This window comes from Hyaena hyaena, unplaced genomic scaffold (assembly GCF_003009895.1).
Source record: "Hyaena hyaena isolate Hyena2069 unplaced genomic scaffold, ASM300989v1 scaffold_11, whole genome shotgun sequence".
In the NCBI taxonomy this organism is placed as follows: Eukaryota; Metazoa; Chordata; class Mammalia; order Carnivora; family Hyaenidae; genus Hyaena; species Hyaena hyaena.
Window position 1 is genome coordinate 4718047 of NW_024080643.1, and position 16102 is coordinate 4734148.

Sequence of the window (16102 nt, forward strand, 5' to 3'; positions counted from 1 at the left end):
TCAACACCCAGAATTATTGACACATAGTATAATATAGCAGTTACATGATAAGAACATGTACTCTGCGACTAGAGTGTCAGGTACGATTCTATACTCTGGTACTTAACTAGCTATGTGATCTTGGACAAATTACTTCATTCTGTTCAATTCCCTCGTAGGTAAAATGAAGGTAATGATCGTACTCACCTTAAAGGGTAGTTAAAATAATTCCCTAGTAACTAATGCAAAGAGCCTGAAACACCGCCTGGTACATAGCAAGTGCTTGGTAACGGCTCATCATTTCATTGTCGAGAGGTCAAGTGTACCGAAAGTAAACAAATAAATGTACAAAAGCGTAGAAGTTTCAAATGACATAAATAAAAGTTTTATTTTTAATAGGCATTGAAATCTTATACTCAACAGAGAATAAATATTCTTTACAAGCACACATAAAAATGGAACAGGTGCGATATCAAAGACCTCAAGAAGAGCACAGACCATGTTCTATGACCACAATTCAACTAAGTTAGAAGTTAATGACAAAAATAATGCGTATTTTAACAAATATTGTCGGAGATGTAGAGACAAAGAAGAATGCACGCTGAACAACAAATACCTAGAACTGAACATTAATAAAAATATCAAAACTCGTGGGATAATGCTAAGTTGACACAAAGAGGAAAATTTAGAGACCTCATGTTTATGTTAGAAAAACAAGACATGAAAAATAAGCAAAAATGTAATTAGCTAAATGTCCATTTTTAGAAATTAGGAAAAGAACAACAGACTAAGCCCAAAGAAAAGAGAAGATACCAAAGGTAAGAACAGAAATGAATGAAATCGGAAAAAATGATATGGTACGGAGTATCAACAAAGTCAACAGTTTATGCCTTCAAAGGACTAATAAAATAGTGGGATGGGGGAGGGGCGCCTGGGTGCTCAGTCGGTTGAGCGTCAGACTTCGTTCGGCTCAGGTCATGATCTCGCGGTTTGTGGGTTTGAGCCCCGCGTCGGGCTCTGTGCTGACAGCTCAGAGCCTGGAGCCTGCTTCACATTCTGTGTCTCCCTCTCTCTCTGACCCTCCTCTGCTCATGCTGTCTCTCTCTCTCTCTCTCTCAGAAATAAATTTTTAAAAAACATTAAAAATTTGTTTAAAAATAGTGGGATGGGGAGAGTGGAGGGAAAGATAGATACGGAGACAGACAGACATACACATGTGCGCACACACACACACACACACACAGGAGGTACTTTATAAAAAAATAATACATTATGACCAAGTTCGGTTTATCCTATGAATGCAAGCGTAGTTTGACAGAAAATAAATAAATGCAATTTAGTACATTAACAGATTAAAAGAGAAGATCTTTATCATCTCAATAGATGCAGAAAAAGGAAGAAATCCAATACCTATTGATTTTTTTAAAAGGAACACAAGGGAATTTGCTTACCTAGATAAAGAGAATCTTTAAAAAAATAACCTTTACAGGTGAAATACTGATCAGGAAAAAAACAAGAATGCTATTATTCCCGCTCCTATTTAACATTATCCAGTGCACCCAGCCAGGAGCATAAGAGAATAAAATCAGGTGAAAGATCAAAGGATCGTAAGGGAAGAAACAAAATGATTATTTGCACAAGATACTACTGTCAGTGTAGAAATGTCTAACACATATACAATTAAATTATTAGAACAAGGGTTTACCAAGCTTGCGGAATATAAATTCATTATATGAGGGGCTCTTGGGGGGCTCAGTCGGTTAAACGTCCGACTTCAGCTCAGGGCATGATCTCACGGTTCGTGGGTTCGAGCCCCGCGTCAGGCTCTGTGCTGACAGCTCAGAGCCTGGAGCCTGTTTCAGATTCTGTGTCTCCCTCCCTCTCTGACCCTCCCCTGCTCACGCTGTCTCTCGCTCTGTCAGAAATAAATTTTTAAAAAACATTTAAAAAATAAAATATATTCATTATATGAAATTCAATTGCATTTTTACACAATAAGAAATGTTCATTGCTTTCTTTAAAAAAATTTTTTAAATGTTTTATTTATTTCTAGGAGAGAGAGAGAGAGAGCGCGAGCGTAAGCAGGAGAGGGTCAGAGAGAGAGGGAGTCACAGACTGAAACAGGCTCCAGGCTCCGAGCTGGCAGTCAGCACAGAGCCCGACGCGGGGCTCGAACCCACGAACCGCGAGATCATAACCAAAGCGAAAGTCGGACGCTAAACCGACTAAGCCACCCAGGCGCCCCTCATTGCTTTCTTTAAAAAGTTAATGCCATTTATGATAGCAATAGAGCTTGTGAATAAATCTAACAAATAGAGAGCTCAAGTCCTATTATGGGAAAAAGTTATAAAACTTTATTAAAAGACGTTAAAAAGACCCAAACCTTATACCATGCTCACTGATACAAAAAAAATCAGTGTTATATGATATAATTATCCATAAATTAGTCCATAGATTCAATGGAATTTAAAACAAGTTTCCATCAGGAATTTCCATGAAACTTGAAGAGCAGATGTTCATCTTCCTAGAAAATGGCCAAGAGTAAGCAACATAGTCCAAAACAAAGAACAAAATAGGAGAACTTGACCTACTAGGCGTATTAGGAAGTTATAAAAATTAAGTTTGCAATTTCGTTTGTCTAACAAGTCAGTTTGGAATTGATACTGGGAGAGATAAATAAACCAGTAAAACAGAAGAGTGAGAAAGAGATGTGCACATACATAAAACTTAATCTGTGCCAGCGGTTGCTCTCTGGGCACTGGGAAAATAATAGATTATTCAATAAACGGTGCTGAATTTCCATACAAAAAAAAATGAAATTCTGTCTCTCACACCACTCATGAGTCAGCTCCTGGTGGAAAGAGCAAATATTGTTATGAGTTCTAAGTAGGGAAAACTTTTTTAAATACCCCTCCCAAAATCCATAAAATCATAAAGGAAAATAATGAATAATTTTAAGTACATTAAGAACTTCTGCTCATTAAAAGGCACCCTAGATGAAAAAGACAAGCCACAAACTGTGATTAAACATTTGCAACTTATTTAACCAATAAAGAATGAACAGTTACAATTTATGAGTTAATAAGAAAAAAATAAACAACCCAAAAGGAAAAAAAATGGGCAAAAGATATCACATATTTAATTGGAAAGAAAATTATGAATGGCCCATAAACATATGAAAATATTCTCAAACTTATTAGTCATTTAATAAAAAATTGAAACCACCAGGAGATGGATACCATTTAATACCAATTAAACCAGCAAAAATTAAGGAACCTCTCATTATTATTGCAAGTGAGGATGCAGAAAAACAGACACTCACAAACACTGATGGTAGGAAGGTAAATTTAGGAGGGTCTGGGTGGCTCAGCAGGTTAAGCAGTTAAGTGTCTGCCTCTTCACTTCGGCTGAGGTCATGATCTCACCGTTCATGGAATCCAGCCCCGCACTGGGCTCTGCGCTGACTGCACGGAGCCTGCTTGGGACGCTCTCTCCCTCTCTTTCTGCCCCTCCACTGCTCACACACCCTCGCACTCTCACCAGGCTAACACACACATTCTCTTTCCAGTTCATGGGCCTCCTTTACCTGAATCCTCTGGCCAGAAAGGCTGGGAAGTTTCTACAGGAGTTTGAGTCTCCTGAAATGCACTCACAAGCTAGTAGAGCCTGCCCTGGGGGCAAAGCGTTGAGGAAAAAAATGAAAATTCAAAAAAAAAAGGAAACTGGCTCCTGTTCAACAATCTGCCTTCTGCGGCATATTTTGCAACATCCTCAAGTAGTGTTTTTTGTATTCTGTCCAGGGTTTGTATTTGTAATAAGCAGGCAGGATGTGCCATCAGGGGAAAGAGCATAATAAGCCGACTAGGAATCCCTGCGACCTCACTCCAGGCACAGCGCCACCCCCCAACTCTGTTGCACCCAACCGTGCTGCTAACGGTGACTAAAGATTTCCTCTGACTTGAACGTGACCGCCTTTCTCCTAACTCACTGGACATTAAGCTGTGGTATTGCCTCACTTTGTGAATACACTGAAAACCTACTTCAAATAGGTGAATTATGGGGCATGTAAATTATATCTCGGGAAAGCTGCTTTTTAAAAAAGAATGAGTTGCATAATTAAATTAACACAGTTAAATTAAATTAACTTGGTCAACTGCATTTTGTATCAACTCTTCCTACTCCATCTGTAAATTTTCGATAATTCCTTACATACACTGAATTAGTGGCCTATCTCCCAGTTTTTTTTAAACACTCTCAGTAACTGGTTTAGGATCCATGAGATCATCCTTACACATCAAGGGCAAGTTCTCTTTAATGAATTCAAAACATCTTGGCCAAACTCACTCTAAGCCTGACAGTTCTATTCTTAAAAAGTGAGGGTTGTACACTGATAATCAGAAGCTCCTTGCAAAGTCGATATTTGTTGACTCAATGACTGCTCAGAACTGGATTTTTCTTCCCACTTCATTGCTTTCTGTAACACTGGGTTTTCGAAATCCAGTTAAAACCTGTGATTTGTTGCCTGAGAGAAAAAGAAAAATAGTTTAGACCGTATTGTGACAATTACAATCGTTACCATTTATTGTGTGTTTGGCTGGCGCCAGGTGCCCACTGTAGCACCTCATGTACGTTAACTCATTTGCATCTTCAAAGTCAACCTGTAATGTAGGCGTTACCTCTATTTCACTAATTCGGTACTTAGAAAGCAGTAAGTAACTTAGCCAAGTCATAGAGCAGCATGGTTCCAACACCTATGCAGAGAAAGGTCAGCAATGGGTCCCTGAAGTAACCCTTTTCCCACTGCAGTAATCACCCAATTCATAAATATTTATGGAGTCCAATCAAATGCCAAATATTGAAGATACAAAAACAAACCAAAATAACAACAAGTCAGGGCTCTTGTTCTGGGATCACACAATCGAAAGTGAGAGACAAATACCTCCTCGAGTAGCACAAATGTAATGGGGTAAGCCTTTACATGTCATATGTACACTGTACAATGTCATAAGGTCCAAAGTCCAACCGGAGTGAAGAGGTGCATACTGACTTTGCTGGAGAAGACGGGGAAGGAGGAGGAAAGGGGGCAGCCACTGAGAGGCTAACATTTATTCCAGGCAGAAGAAACAGAGGACACAAACGCCAAGTGGTGGGGAAGAACAGAGTCCCCAGAACGGCCTCAGTGTGTGAGCATCAGCAGAGGGCTTGGTAGGCGCTGGCTTTGAGGGACTTTGCAGACTATGCTAAAGCGGTTGGAATAAAAAGCACCGGAGACTCTGGGCCTTACGTAACCTGTTTGCATTTCAAGGAGGTAACTAAGGATTCGGATGACTTGCAGGGGCAGACACAAGGGATGCCAGGTAGGACACTGTTAAATTGACACAATTAAAATGTTGCAATTATTCCTCTTTTAGGCTGATGATAAGCCATTTGTGGTCCCAGGACCATGGTTAGTACTGTCTATAGCAGCAATGTCAAACAAATATAATGTAAGCCTCATTTATAATTTAAAATTTAAAGTAGATTAATTTAAATTAAAATTTGGGAGTGTCATTAAAACAAGTAAGACAAACACATGAAATTCATATTTTATTTAACCCGATATATTATCATCTTAACATGAAATCAATATAATTAATATAAATATTAATTAAATATTTTATTTTTTCATGACAAGTCTTCAAAATCCAGTGTGGATTTTATACCTAAAAGCTTCTCAAATGCTAGATTTGCTTTGAAACTACTTGATCTGCATGTAGATTTCATAAAATTTACACTCAAAAAGTAGACTCGTATACTCAGGTTGCTCCAAACACACTTAAGTGCTGCCCAATATGTAGCTGAACGTCCATTTTCAAATTTAAATGGATTCAAATGAAATTTTTAACTTTGGTTTCTCTATCAAACTAGCCATATTTCAAGTGCCCACTAGCCACGCATGGCAAACGGCTACCATTTTGGACAGTGCAGATTGGAATACTAATTCTGAAGCAAGGCATAATGACTTGCCACACTCTCCTGCTTGGCTTATCATGGGTGTTCACTGAACATGTTTGTTATTATCAGAGAGCGTAGACTTTAGAAACAGAGAATCGCTAATTCTAAACCGACTGCAAATAGAAGTGTGTCACATGGGAGAAATTCTTTTTGAAACCAAAAGGAATAAATGCTCAGCACAGTATTGGTTTTGGCTATGTTATTTAAAAGAACATTTTTCTTTAGACCAATGTAAACTGGTTCCCTTATTATAGAAAATGTAAACTGGGATTGGAAAGGATTATTCTTTGTTATTAACATACCTACAAAACACACGAGTCCCAGTATAGAACTTTAAGCCATAAAACGACAGGTCAGGAAACATACACTGTGCCTTGAATAAGAAACGTCTAAGGAGCCGTCCGCTCCCCCTGCGCCCTGCTCTCAGCTGCCCTGCACTGCAGAGCTCCAGTACTGAGGCTCTACATTCAAGGCCATGATGGATGGTCAGCAGCTTTCCACAGCACTGAGAAACTTGCCAGATGATGAATACATTTTCCTTCCTAATGGTTATTTGAGAGCCGACTAGCCACCATCAGTCTCACGTCTCTGTGAATAAGGAAGACTGGGGGCCCGGCTCTCTGTGTGTTGGTTTCCCCACCCATCACGGCACTGGTGAAGGGGAGTGTGGAGAAGACTCCTCTGATAGTTAAAGGTGAGAAAGGTAACGGGCAAAGCCGGAGTGCAACAGAGCAAATGATTACACTGGTACAGCAGGTAATTCCACAAGTGAGGGGAATGTAAGAGATGGCAGGGAGCAGCGGAGCCTGCGGTTAACCAGAGGGCCAGTGACAGCTCTGAAAGGGGAGGGTCCCTGAGTGGGTGGGGAGGCCAATCACTGCTGCCAGATCTGTCTACTTGTGTTCGTTCACAAGCAAGACATTTGGGATTCGGTGTTAAATCTGACTTTTAAAAAGCAGCCAACATTCTATTGACCAAACAGATCAAGTTGCGGCTCTCTAGTTTGCAACCTCTGAACCTGAAGTTACAGAAGCTCAAAATCGAGAGCAACATCCGAAACAGAGTTCAAGTAAAAGATAGGGAAGGATAGTTCTCTTTGAAGACAGGACGATGCAAAGTAGATCACAGACAAAAGAGAATAAAGTCACTGCTGGGATAAATCCAATCTAGGTCAGTTCATATCCATGTCAGGAATAAGACAGAGTCAAGAGAATCTGTCCCCACAACAGTGAAGTAAAGGCTCTCTCTTTAGAGCTGAGGGGCCACAGCAAACCCAGCCTGCTACTTGGACCATCATACGAAAGAGAAAGAAACATCTTGTTCAAGCCACTGTATTTGAGGTCTCTTACGAAAGCAGTTGTGCCTGTACCTGAAGTAATGGGAGCCATGCAAAGTAAGGAGACAGAACTCCCTGCATCAGACATCCACACGAGGAGCCACCCATTTTATCTAATGGGCCAGAAGACAGTGATTGTTTTAGGCTCTGTCCCAACTAGCAACCACAGACAGTAAGTAAACAAATGGGCATGGCTGTGTTCCAACAAAAGTATTTACAAAATCAGTAAGTGGGTTCGATTTGGGCCACAGGCTATCGTTGGCCAACCCCTAGTCAACATATCAGTAAATAAAGAAATAAGGAAGCGTCTGATAATGAAAACTTGCCTGTTTGTACGCTTGGCTCCCTGAAGTGAAAGAAATTTCTGCTGAGACTTTATTACTGAAAGCTGATTCTCAGAAGGGACTATGGTCTCAATTCCCACGATATACGTGGTCTAAAACATCCTCAGAGCGAGATGTTATTTTGAAGTGGACCTGGGTAAGGGGAGCCTGGGTGGCTCAGTCGGTTAAGCATCTGACATCAGCTCAGGTCATGACCTCACGGTTCGTGGGTTTGAGCCCCGCATCGGGCTCTGTGCTGACCGCCAGCTCAGAGCCTGGAGCCTGTTTCAGATTCTGTGTCTCCCTCTCTCTCTGACCCTCCCTTGCTCACACTGTCTCTCTCTCTCTCTCTCAGAAAAAAAAAAAAAAAAAAAGAAGTGAACCTGGGTCAGGGGCCTAACAGAAGCAAACACAAATCCTCTTTGGAGGAACATGCCTTCAGCCTCAAAGAAGTCCCAAAGATAAATTTCTATCAAGGATGAGCTCACAAATAAAAATTATAAAACACACAAGGAGAAAAGAAGTCACGTTCAACAAGGCAGCAGAAAAAAAAATCAGACTCTATTGACTTTCAATATTAGATTTATCAATGACAAACACAAAATAAGTATATCGAAAAATGTGTAATGAAAAGAAAGTGTAATGAATAAGAGATTACGAAAAAGTGACCAGACAGGGGTACCTGGGTGGCTCAGTCAGTTAAGCACCCGACTTCAGCTCAGGTCATGATCTCACACTTCATGGGTTCAAGCTCCACGTCGGGCTCTGTGCTGACAGCTCAGAGCCTAGAGCCTGTTTCGGGTTCTGTGTCTCCCTCTCTCTCTGCCTCTCCCACACTCATGCTCTGTTTCTCTCTGTCTCAATAATAAATAAACATTTTTTAAAAAGTGAACATATTTTTTAAAGGACCAATGAGAACTTCCATAAAAGAAAAAAAAAAGATATTTAACATTAAATGAATTTCCAATAAAATTACTCATAAGAGGATTAGAAAACAGGGGCGCCTGGGTGGCTTAGTTGGTTAAGCGTCCGACTATCGCTTAGGTCATGATCTCGCGGTTCGTGGGTTCAAGCCCCGCGTCAGGCTCTGTGCTGACTGCCAGCTCAGAGCCTGGAGCCTATTTCGGAGTCTGTATCTCCCTCTCTCTCTGACCCTCCCCTGCTCACGCTCTTTCTCTCTCTCTCCTAGAAATAAATAAAAAATATTAAAAAAAAAAAAAGGATTAGAAAACATAAAAGATGGTCTAAAATCACAAAGACAATAAGAAAAAAGTTAATAGCAAAGAAATTTTAGGAACTGGAATGGAAAAGTAACTGACTTAGCAGATCAAGAAAGCTAACGTTCCCCCTCATGGTGGGGAAAGCTGAGAAGGAAGCTACTAATTACCGCAGGAAGAGTTGAAAGCAGGACTGAAAACAGAATTGGCCAAAAGCTTTAGGAGGTGAAAATGGTCACCTCCAAATAGAGAAGGCTCATAGAAACAGTTGAGTCTTTAAAATGTGTCATGGGATTTTGATTAAAAAAAAAAAAAGAATAAAAAAAATGAAAATAAATTCTGTATTTTCTATTTCTTTCAATGCTTATTTATTTTTGAGAGAGTGAGAATGAGCAGGGGAGGGGCAGAGAGAGGGAGGGGACAGAGGGTCCAAAGCAGGCAAATTCATGCACTTCACAGATCATACAGATCATGACCTGTTGGACACTCAACCAACTGAGCCACTCAGGTGCCCTTCTGCTATTTTCAAGAGTAAGAAATTCACTAAACTAATAACTCAGGTAGAAGGGCATAATGTTGATATACCAAAAGATATAAAAATATATCTTTAAATATATATCATCAAAAATAGGAATGACTTTCAAATATACATTTTCAATTTTATTCATATACAAATAATTTTAATTATATGTGTATACACAGATACACACAGATACACACACCTCACACACAATTACAGTTTTAGGGGGAAAAAATACAAGTAGACCACATAGGCTCAAGACTGCATAAGAAATCTAAAAGTAGTTTTTAGAAACTTCTTAATAGATTATTTCAAAAATAAAGTAAAATCATTACATCAAACAAGGGCTCAGTCTAGAAGGTCCAGTTAAAAGACAGTTTATTTTAGTTTTCATAGTGGCACCTATACAGTTCACCAAGTAAGATAAGAACTTGTCACTCATGTATCTAAGAGTTGGCGTCCTGGAATCAAGTTCTTCTGTCTATCTAGAAGAAAAATTAAAAAAAAAAAATGCATTGGTCACAGAGATTTAACTTTTCTTCTGCCCTCACAATATATGGCAATACAGCAGGCATTAAACTTGGAAATGACCATGAGCCGAAAGTGCCATCATTTGAAAATCAAGTTCTAAAGACTTCACTTGAATGACACCAGGGGTATCAGAGTTTGAGTCTGAGCATCGTCCCTCAGGAATGCATGGCTTTGGGCAAATTAGCTTCTTCTCTTATCTTCTAAAAGAGCAATGATCGTATCACCTACCTTAATGTTACCGCAGTGTTTAAAATTTTCATGACTGTCCCAGCATTCTAAAAAGTAGTATGCATGAAGTCTCTTTTCAAGTTCTGCCAGTCTCCAGTCTGGTGCCAGCCACCTGGCTGAATCTTCTAGACAACTTCAGACAATTATGAAGTTTTAATGGTAAACAAATATGAAAGACTACAAACTGTAAAACTTTAAATGTATTAGGAGCATCTGGGTGGCTTAGTCGGTTGAGTGTCCCAATCTTGATTTCGGCTCAGGCCATGATCCCAGGGTTGCGGGATCAAGCCTCTCGTCAGGCATAGACCCTACTTAAGATTCTCTCCTCTCTCCCCAGCTCACATTCTCTTAAAAAACAAACAAAACAAAACCCTTAAACTGTCTTAATTCTTTTTTTCCCTTTTCATTGACTTCTCACTCTTTCCCAAAAGTCATTAAAAAAAGACTAATGAATTTGGGAAATGCGAAACTTAAGATTTCTACCCCGCACAAAAATAAACAACCATAAATAGGTGAAATGATTAATCACAAAACATCTGCAATACTTTTTTTTTTTTTAAATGCTTTATTTCTGAGGGAGACAGCATGAGCAGGGGAGGGTCAGAAAGAGAGGGAGACACAGAATCTGAAACAGGCTCCAGGCTCTGAGCTAACTGTCAACACAGAGCTCGACGCAGGGCTCGAACCCACAAACCGTGAAATCATGACCTGAGCTGAAGTCGGACGCTTAACGACTGAGCCACCCAGGTGCCCCAACAACTGCAATACTTGAGAAATTATTTAAAATGACAATTTTCACTGAAAAAGTCACATGACCCCAGGACTAAAGGTTTAAAATTTTTCATTTTTCCAAACATCTCTACAGATAGGAAGAGATTACATCCAAAGAGCTCTTAAATCATTTTTTAAATTATTTAAATTTAAATAATTTTAAATTATTTATTTAATTTAAAAAGCTGGGACGCACATATGTACAGTGTGCACATATGTACTATGCAGTTATGAAGGAAAACAGTACCAGGATAAAGAGAGATTTAACAGAAACTTCCTCTGGAAAGTGAGGCATTTGTTGCTTTTTATTTTCTCCCTTTATCTTGTTCAAATATAAAACTATCTTTAATTAAATAAATCCGTGGTTCTTTAAATTCAAATTGTTAAAACTTCATTAAAAGCAGGGGCTCCTGGGAGGTGGCTCAGGAAGCGTCAGACTTTGCTTCAGGTCATGATCTGTTTGTGGGTTGGAGCCCTGTCTTGGGCTCTGTGCTGACAGCTCGGAGCCTGGAGCCTGTCTTCGGATTCTGTCTCCCTCTCTCTCTCTCCTCCTCCCCCACTCACACACACTCTTCTCTCTCTCAAAACTAAACACTTAAAAGAACATTTAAAGGGCGCCTAGGTGGCTCAGTCAGTTAAGTGTCCGACTTCGGCTCAGGTCATGATCTCATGGTTTGTGGGTTCGAGCCCCACGTTGGGCTCTGTGTTGACAGCTCAGAGCCTGGAGCCTGCTTTGGATTCTGATTCTCCCTCTCTCTGACCCTCCCCTGCTCACACTGTCTCTCTCTTTCTGTCAGAAATAAATAAAACATTTAAAAAATTTTAAGAAATCCTATTCACTTATTGCTCAAAGCCACCTATTACAATTTTCTTGAGTTTCCCCAATCCAAATTAATGATCTCCTCTGTGCTCTCAATATTTTTTTTTTGTATCTTTATCCTATCACTTAATGAGAAGCTCACATTATAGTATACTTGCATATAATCCTAGACTCTAGAAATAAACAGCCTGGGCTTGAATTCTGGCCCATTCACTTACCAGTGACTTGTGCCTCTATTCTCATTTGTAAAAAAGAAATAATATGATCTACCTCATAGAACTAAGAGTTCATATATGGCTATTTTTTAAAATAGTTTATTGTCAAGTTGGTTTCCATATAACACCCAGGGATCATCCCCACAAATGCCCTCCTCCATGCCCATCATCCCCCTTCCCTCCCCCCACCCCATCTGCCCTCAGTTTGTTCTCGGCATTCAAGAGCCTCTCATGGTTTGCCTCCCTCCCTCTGCCCCACTATTTTTCCCCTTCTTCTCCCCCACGGTCCTTCGTTATGTTCCTCCTAATCCTCCTATACGTGCAAACATATGGTATATGTCCTTCTCTGCCTGACTTATTTCGCTCAACATAACACCCTCAAGGTCTATCCATGTTGCTACACATGGCCAGATTTCATTCTTTCTCATTGCCATGTAGTATTGTATCGTATAGATAAACCACATCTTCTTGATCCATTCATCCGTTGATGGACACTTAGGCTCTTTCCATGTTTTGGCTATCGTTGAGAGTGCTGCTATGAACATTGGGGTCCATGTGCCCCTATGCATCAGCACTCCTGTATCCCTTGGGTAAATTCCTAGCAGTGCTATTGCTGGGTCATAGGGGAGTTCTAGTGTTCATTTTTTGAGCAACCTCCACACTGTTTTCCAGGGAGGTTGCACCCGTTTACATTCCCACCAACAGTGTAGGAGGGTGCCCGTTTCTCCACATCCTCACCAGCATCTAGAGTCCTCTGATTTGCTCATTTTAGCCACTCTGACTGGCGTGAGGTGGTATCTCAGTGTGGTTTTGATTTGTATTTCCCTGATGAGGAGGGACGCTGAGACATCATGTGTCTGTTGGCCATCTGGATGTCATCTTTGGAGAAGTGTCTGTTCATGTCTTCTGCCCACTTCTTCACTGGATTATTTTTCAGGTGTGGAGTTTGGTGAGCTCCTTATATATTTTGGATACTAGCCCTTTATCTTATACGTCATTTGCAACTATCTTTTCCCATTCCATTAGTTGTCTATTCGTTTTATGGATTGTTTCCTTTGCCGTGCAGAAGCTTTTAATCTTGATGAGGTCCCAATAGTTCATGTTTGCTGTTGATTCCCTTGCCTTTGGGGATGTGTCAAGTAAGAAGTTGCTGCGGTGGAGGTCAAGGAAGTTGTTTCCTGCTTTCTCCTCTAGGGTTTTGATGGTTTCCTGTCTCACGTTCAGGTCCTTTTATCTACTTTGAGTTTATTTTTGTGTATGGTGTGAGAAAATGATCTAGTTTTATTCTTCTGCATGTTGCTGTCCAGTTCTCCCCACACCATCTGTTAAAGAGGCTGTCTTTTTTCCATTGGATTCTCTTCCCTGCTTTATCAGATTAGTTGGCTGTACACTTTTGGGTCCAGATCCGAGTTCTCTATTCCATTCCACTGGTCTATGTGTCTGTTTTTGTGCATATATGGCAAGCTCTTAAGAGTAGGCCCTCATTCTCCACCTAGTACTGGAAGTTAGCTAACGTTACTGAGTACAGAAAACACTCCATTCGTATTTATATTCTTTTAAGTTCCCAGCGGTGACTTGCATACAGCAAATATCAACAAATGTTTGCTGAATTAAACTGACCGACTACCAGCAGATTCAGAGGGCTGAGGAGGAGGAAAACAAGGTCTCTGCAAATTAAATCCACAGCCAAGTCTTTGGCACTGCAACCTTTGTGAGCCTGGTCGGTTTTTGTTGATCTTACCGGACAGATTAGGTGGAAGAAAGAGAGCATTAGATTGAATCAGTAGGGAAGGCAAAAAAAAAAAAAAATTTTGGACCATGACCGGTTTTTCCAGAAATCCCTACTCTTTCCTCTACCTGCTGCTGCCTCGTAGCTCCCCAGCTCCTTGCCCCTCTCCATGGTCTCCTTGGGCCGGGCGCGGTCACTCTCTGTAAGGCAAGAGAAGGCTCTCGTCTCCTGCCGTCTGAGCACGCGGTGCTCCAGGGTCACAGGAAATCACGCAGACCTTCCTGGAAGGGCCTTCTTGTTAAACATCTTGCCTTCCTGAGATTCTAACCGTCCAAATTGCTCCCCCTGACACTTTCCAAGGTGGGCAGACCACCCCAATGCTGGAATGGGGGGCTTCTCTCTGAGCTGCTTCACGGGGAAGCAGTGGGAGGTGGTGACACACGTCTGGCCCTGCTAGGTCCTAGCCTAACACCCTCCCTAGGATTACGCTCCCTCAAGTTCCAAGGCCCTTGTACTTACCTTGCTTTGATCTATGGTTTATTGTATACTCGGAATTTTCCACAGAAATCGTGTAAGGACATTCCCTTCAGAGACTTTGACAGCTTGGGCATGAAAATCGGTGTGCCATTCCTGTTAGCACAGAAAACCCCAGCCCCATGACTTAACAGACATGTGGCCTCCAGTAAACTGTGTAAATTAAGCTTCAGTTTCTTCATCTAGAAATTGGGAGTTTTCCCCTTAGAGGGTAATACTAAGGTTAAACAGAGGAGAGTACATAAAAGTTGCGACTGTGGAGCCCGGAACAGACCCCACACTGAATATTAATGGAAGATGCCCACAGGTAAAGGGGACTTTGTGAAGATCTGGATTAGGCCCCCCAGCTCGGGTTTTCCAGGACACCGACCCCGTGTTACCAAGTCCCAGGGTTGTGTCCCCTAAATAACTCTGTGGCGTGTGTTCCAAAAAGTACAGCGCAGCTAGGATTACACATGGGGAGTTGGGCGAGGCACGGAGGAAGGGGGTGCCAAAGCAATTGCGATAAATCCCTGAAACCCCAATATTTCACACGTAAAAATCCCATTACAGTATTTCTAAAAGCACTATTCAGATTCCCACACTATTTGAGATTAGTAAGTCGTTAACTTGGGTTTACTGGGTCATCACAAAAGAACAGTTAATCTGCTTGTGTAATGATTCGAATGATACTGTACTAAGTACAGGATTAAAAATCCACTCAGTAATAAAATCAAGATGCGGTTAGTAAAAACAATTAACCAAGTGCCCAATAAACGCTGTGAAACCTTGCCCAAAGAACACGAGACCTAACAGATGCACATATCATGCTATCCATGTTAAGATGTCAACTCTCCCCCAGATCCTCATGTATTTCATTTGTATAAACCCAATCAAACTCCCAGTAAGATCTTTTAAAGAAAAATATAGGTATTCAGGCTTACCTTAAAGACTAGGTGTCCTAAAACAGCCACCGTACACAAAAACAAAAACAAACAAAACAAGTAAGATAGGGCAGCTGCCCTATCAGGGGCCAGAGCCAAGCACCCAGCTACAGTGACTACAGCAGTGGGGTGCTGGTGCAAGAAGTGATGCTTGCAAAGTATCGGGGGCTCATGCCATCCAAGTGCTTTGTAAGAGATCCTATTATTAATACAACTACCCATCTTTATTATCCCCACTTTTCAGACGACAAAGCTTAAGGTCAGAAAAGTGAATTAACTTGCCCAGGATCACACAGGTTCAAAGCAAGGGTCTGAACCCAGCTGACTCCAAGAGTCCAAACTACCTCAGAAGAAAAATATTAATGTATATTATCTTCAGAGAGCATTAAAACAAAAAAACCTCTTAAATAACCTGGCATAAAGATGGACAAAAGATATCAACATGCAATTACATTAACATGCAAATGGATAACATATATATTAAAAAGTTCAACTCACAAGTTATTATTAGGATTGATAATATTCAGGGTTGCAAAGCATACTAGGAAATGGGTACTCCTACACACTGTAGAAGTGTATTATTTATACAGCGTTTGGGGAGGCAATCTAGCATTAAAAAATACAATTTGTGTATTTGCCTCTTTGGCAATTCCTCTTCAAGGATCAATCCCAAAGAAACATTAAACATATGAACAAAGAGTCACATACAACTCTTCTGTGAAACAGAAATACTGGAAAGAAGCTAACTGCCCACACCACAGAAAATACTTTAAAGAAATCATCGTACATCCATGCTACAGGATGGTACAGAACAAGTAAATTACATGCACTGACGTGGAAAAACAGTGATGACCTATCATTAAAGGGGAAAGAAAACAAATCGGGAAGTACAGATTTTCTTTAAACCCATTTGTTAAAAAAGAGAGGATCTAAGAGAGAATGTTATATGTGAGAAAATGAGAGAGAGAAAATATTCACATGC

At 40.6% G+C, this 16102-nt stretch overlaps 1 protein-coding gene across 1 annotated transcript in view; it reads right to left on the reverse strand.

Moving 5' to 3' along the window:
• Positions 1 to 4266: 4266 nt before the first annotated feature.
• The window catches only part of NUP58 (nucleoporin 58), a 53871-nt gene continuing 42035 nt past the window's right edge, over positions 4267 to 16102 (reverse strand). Inside the window, exon 16 of the mRNA XM_039254912.1 lies at positions 4267 to 4501. Within this exon, the coding sequence (XP_039110843.1) occupies positions 4419 to 4501 (83 nt within the window). The 3' untranslated portion in view covers positions 4267 to 4418. The remainder of the gene's footprint in view (positions 4502 to 16102) is intronic.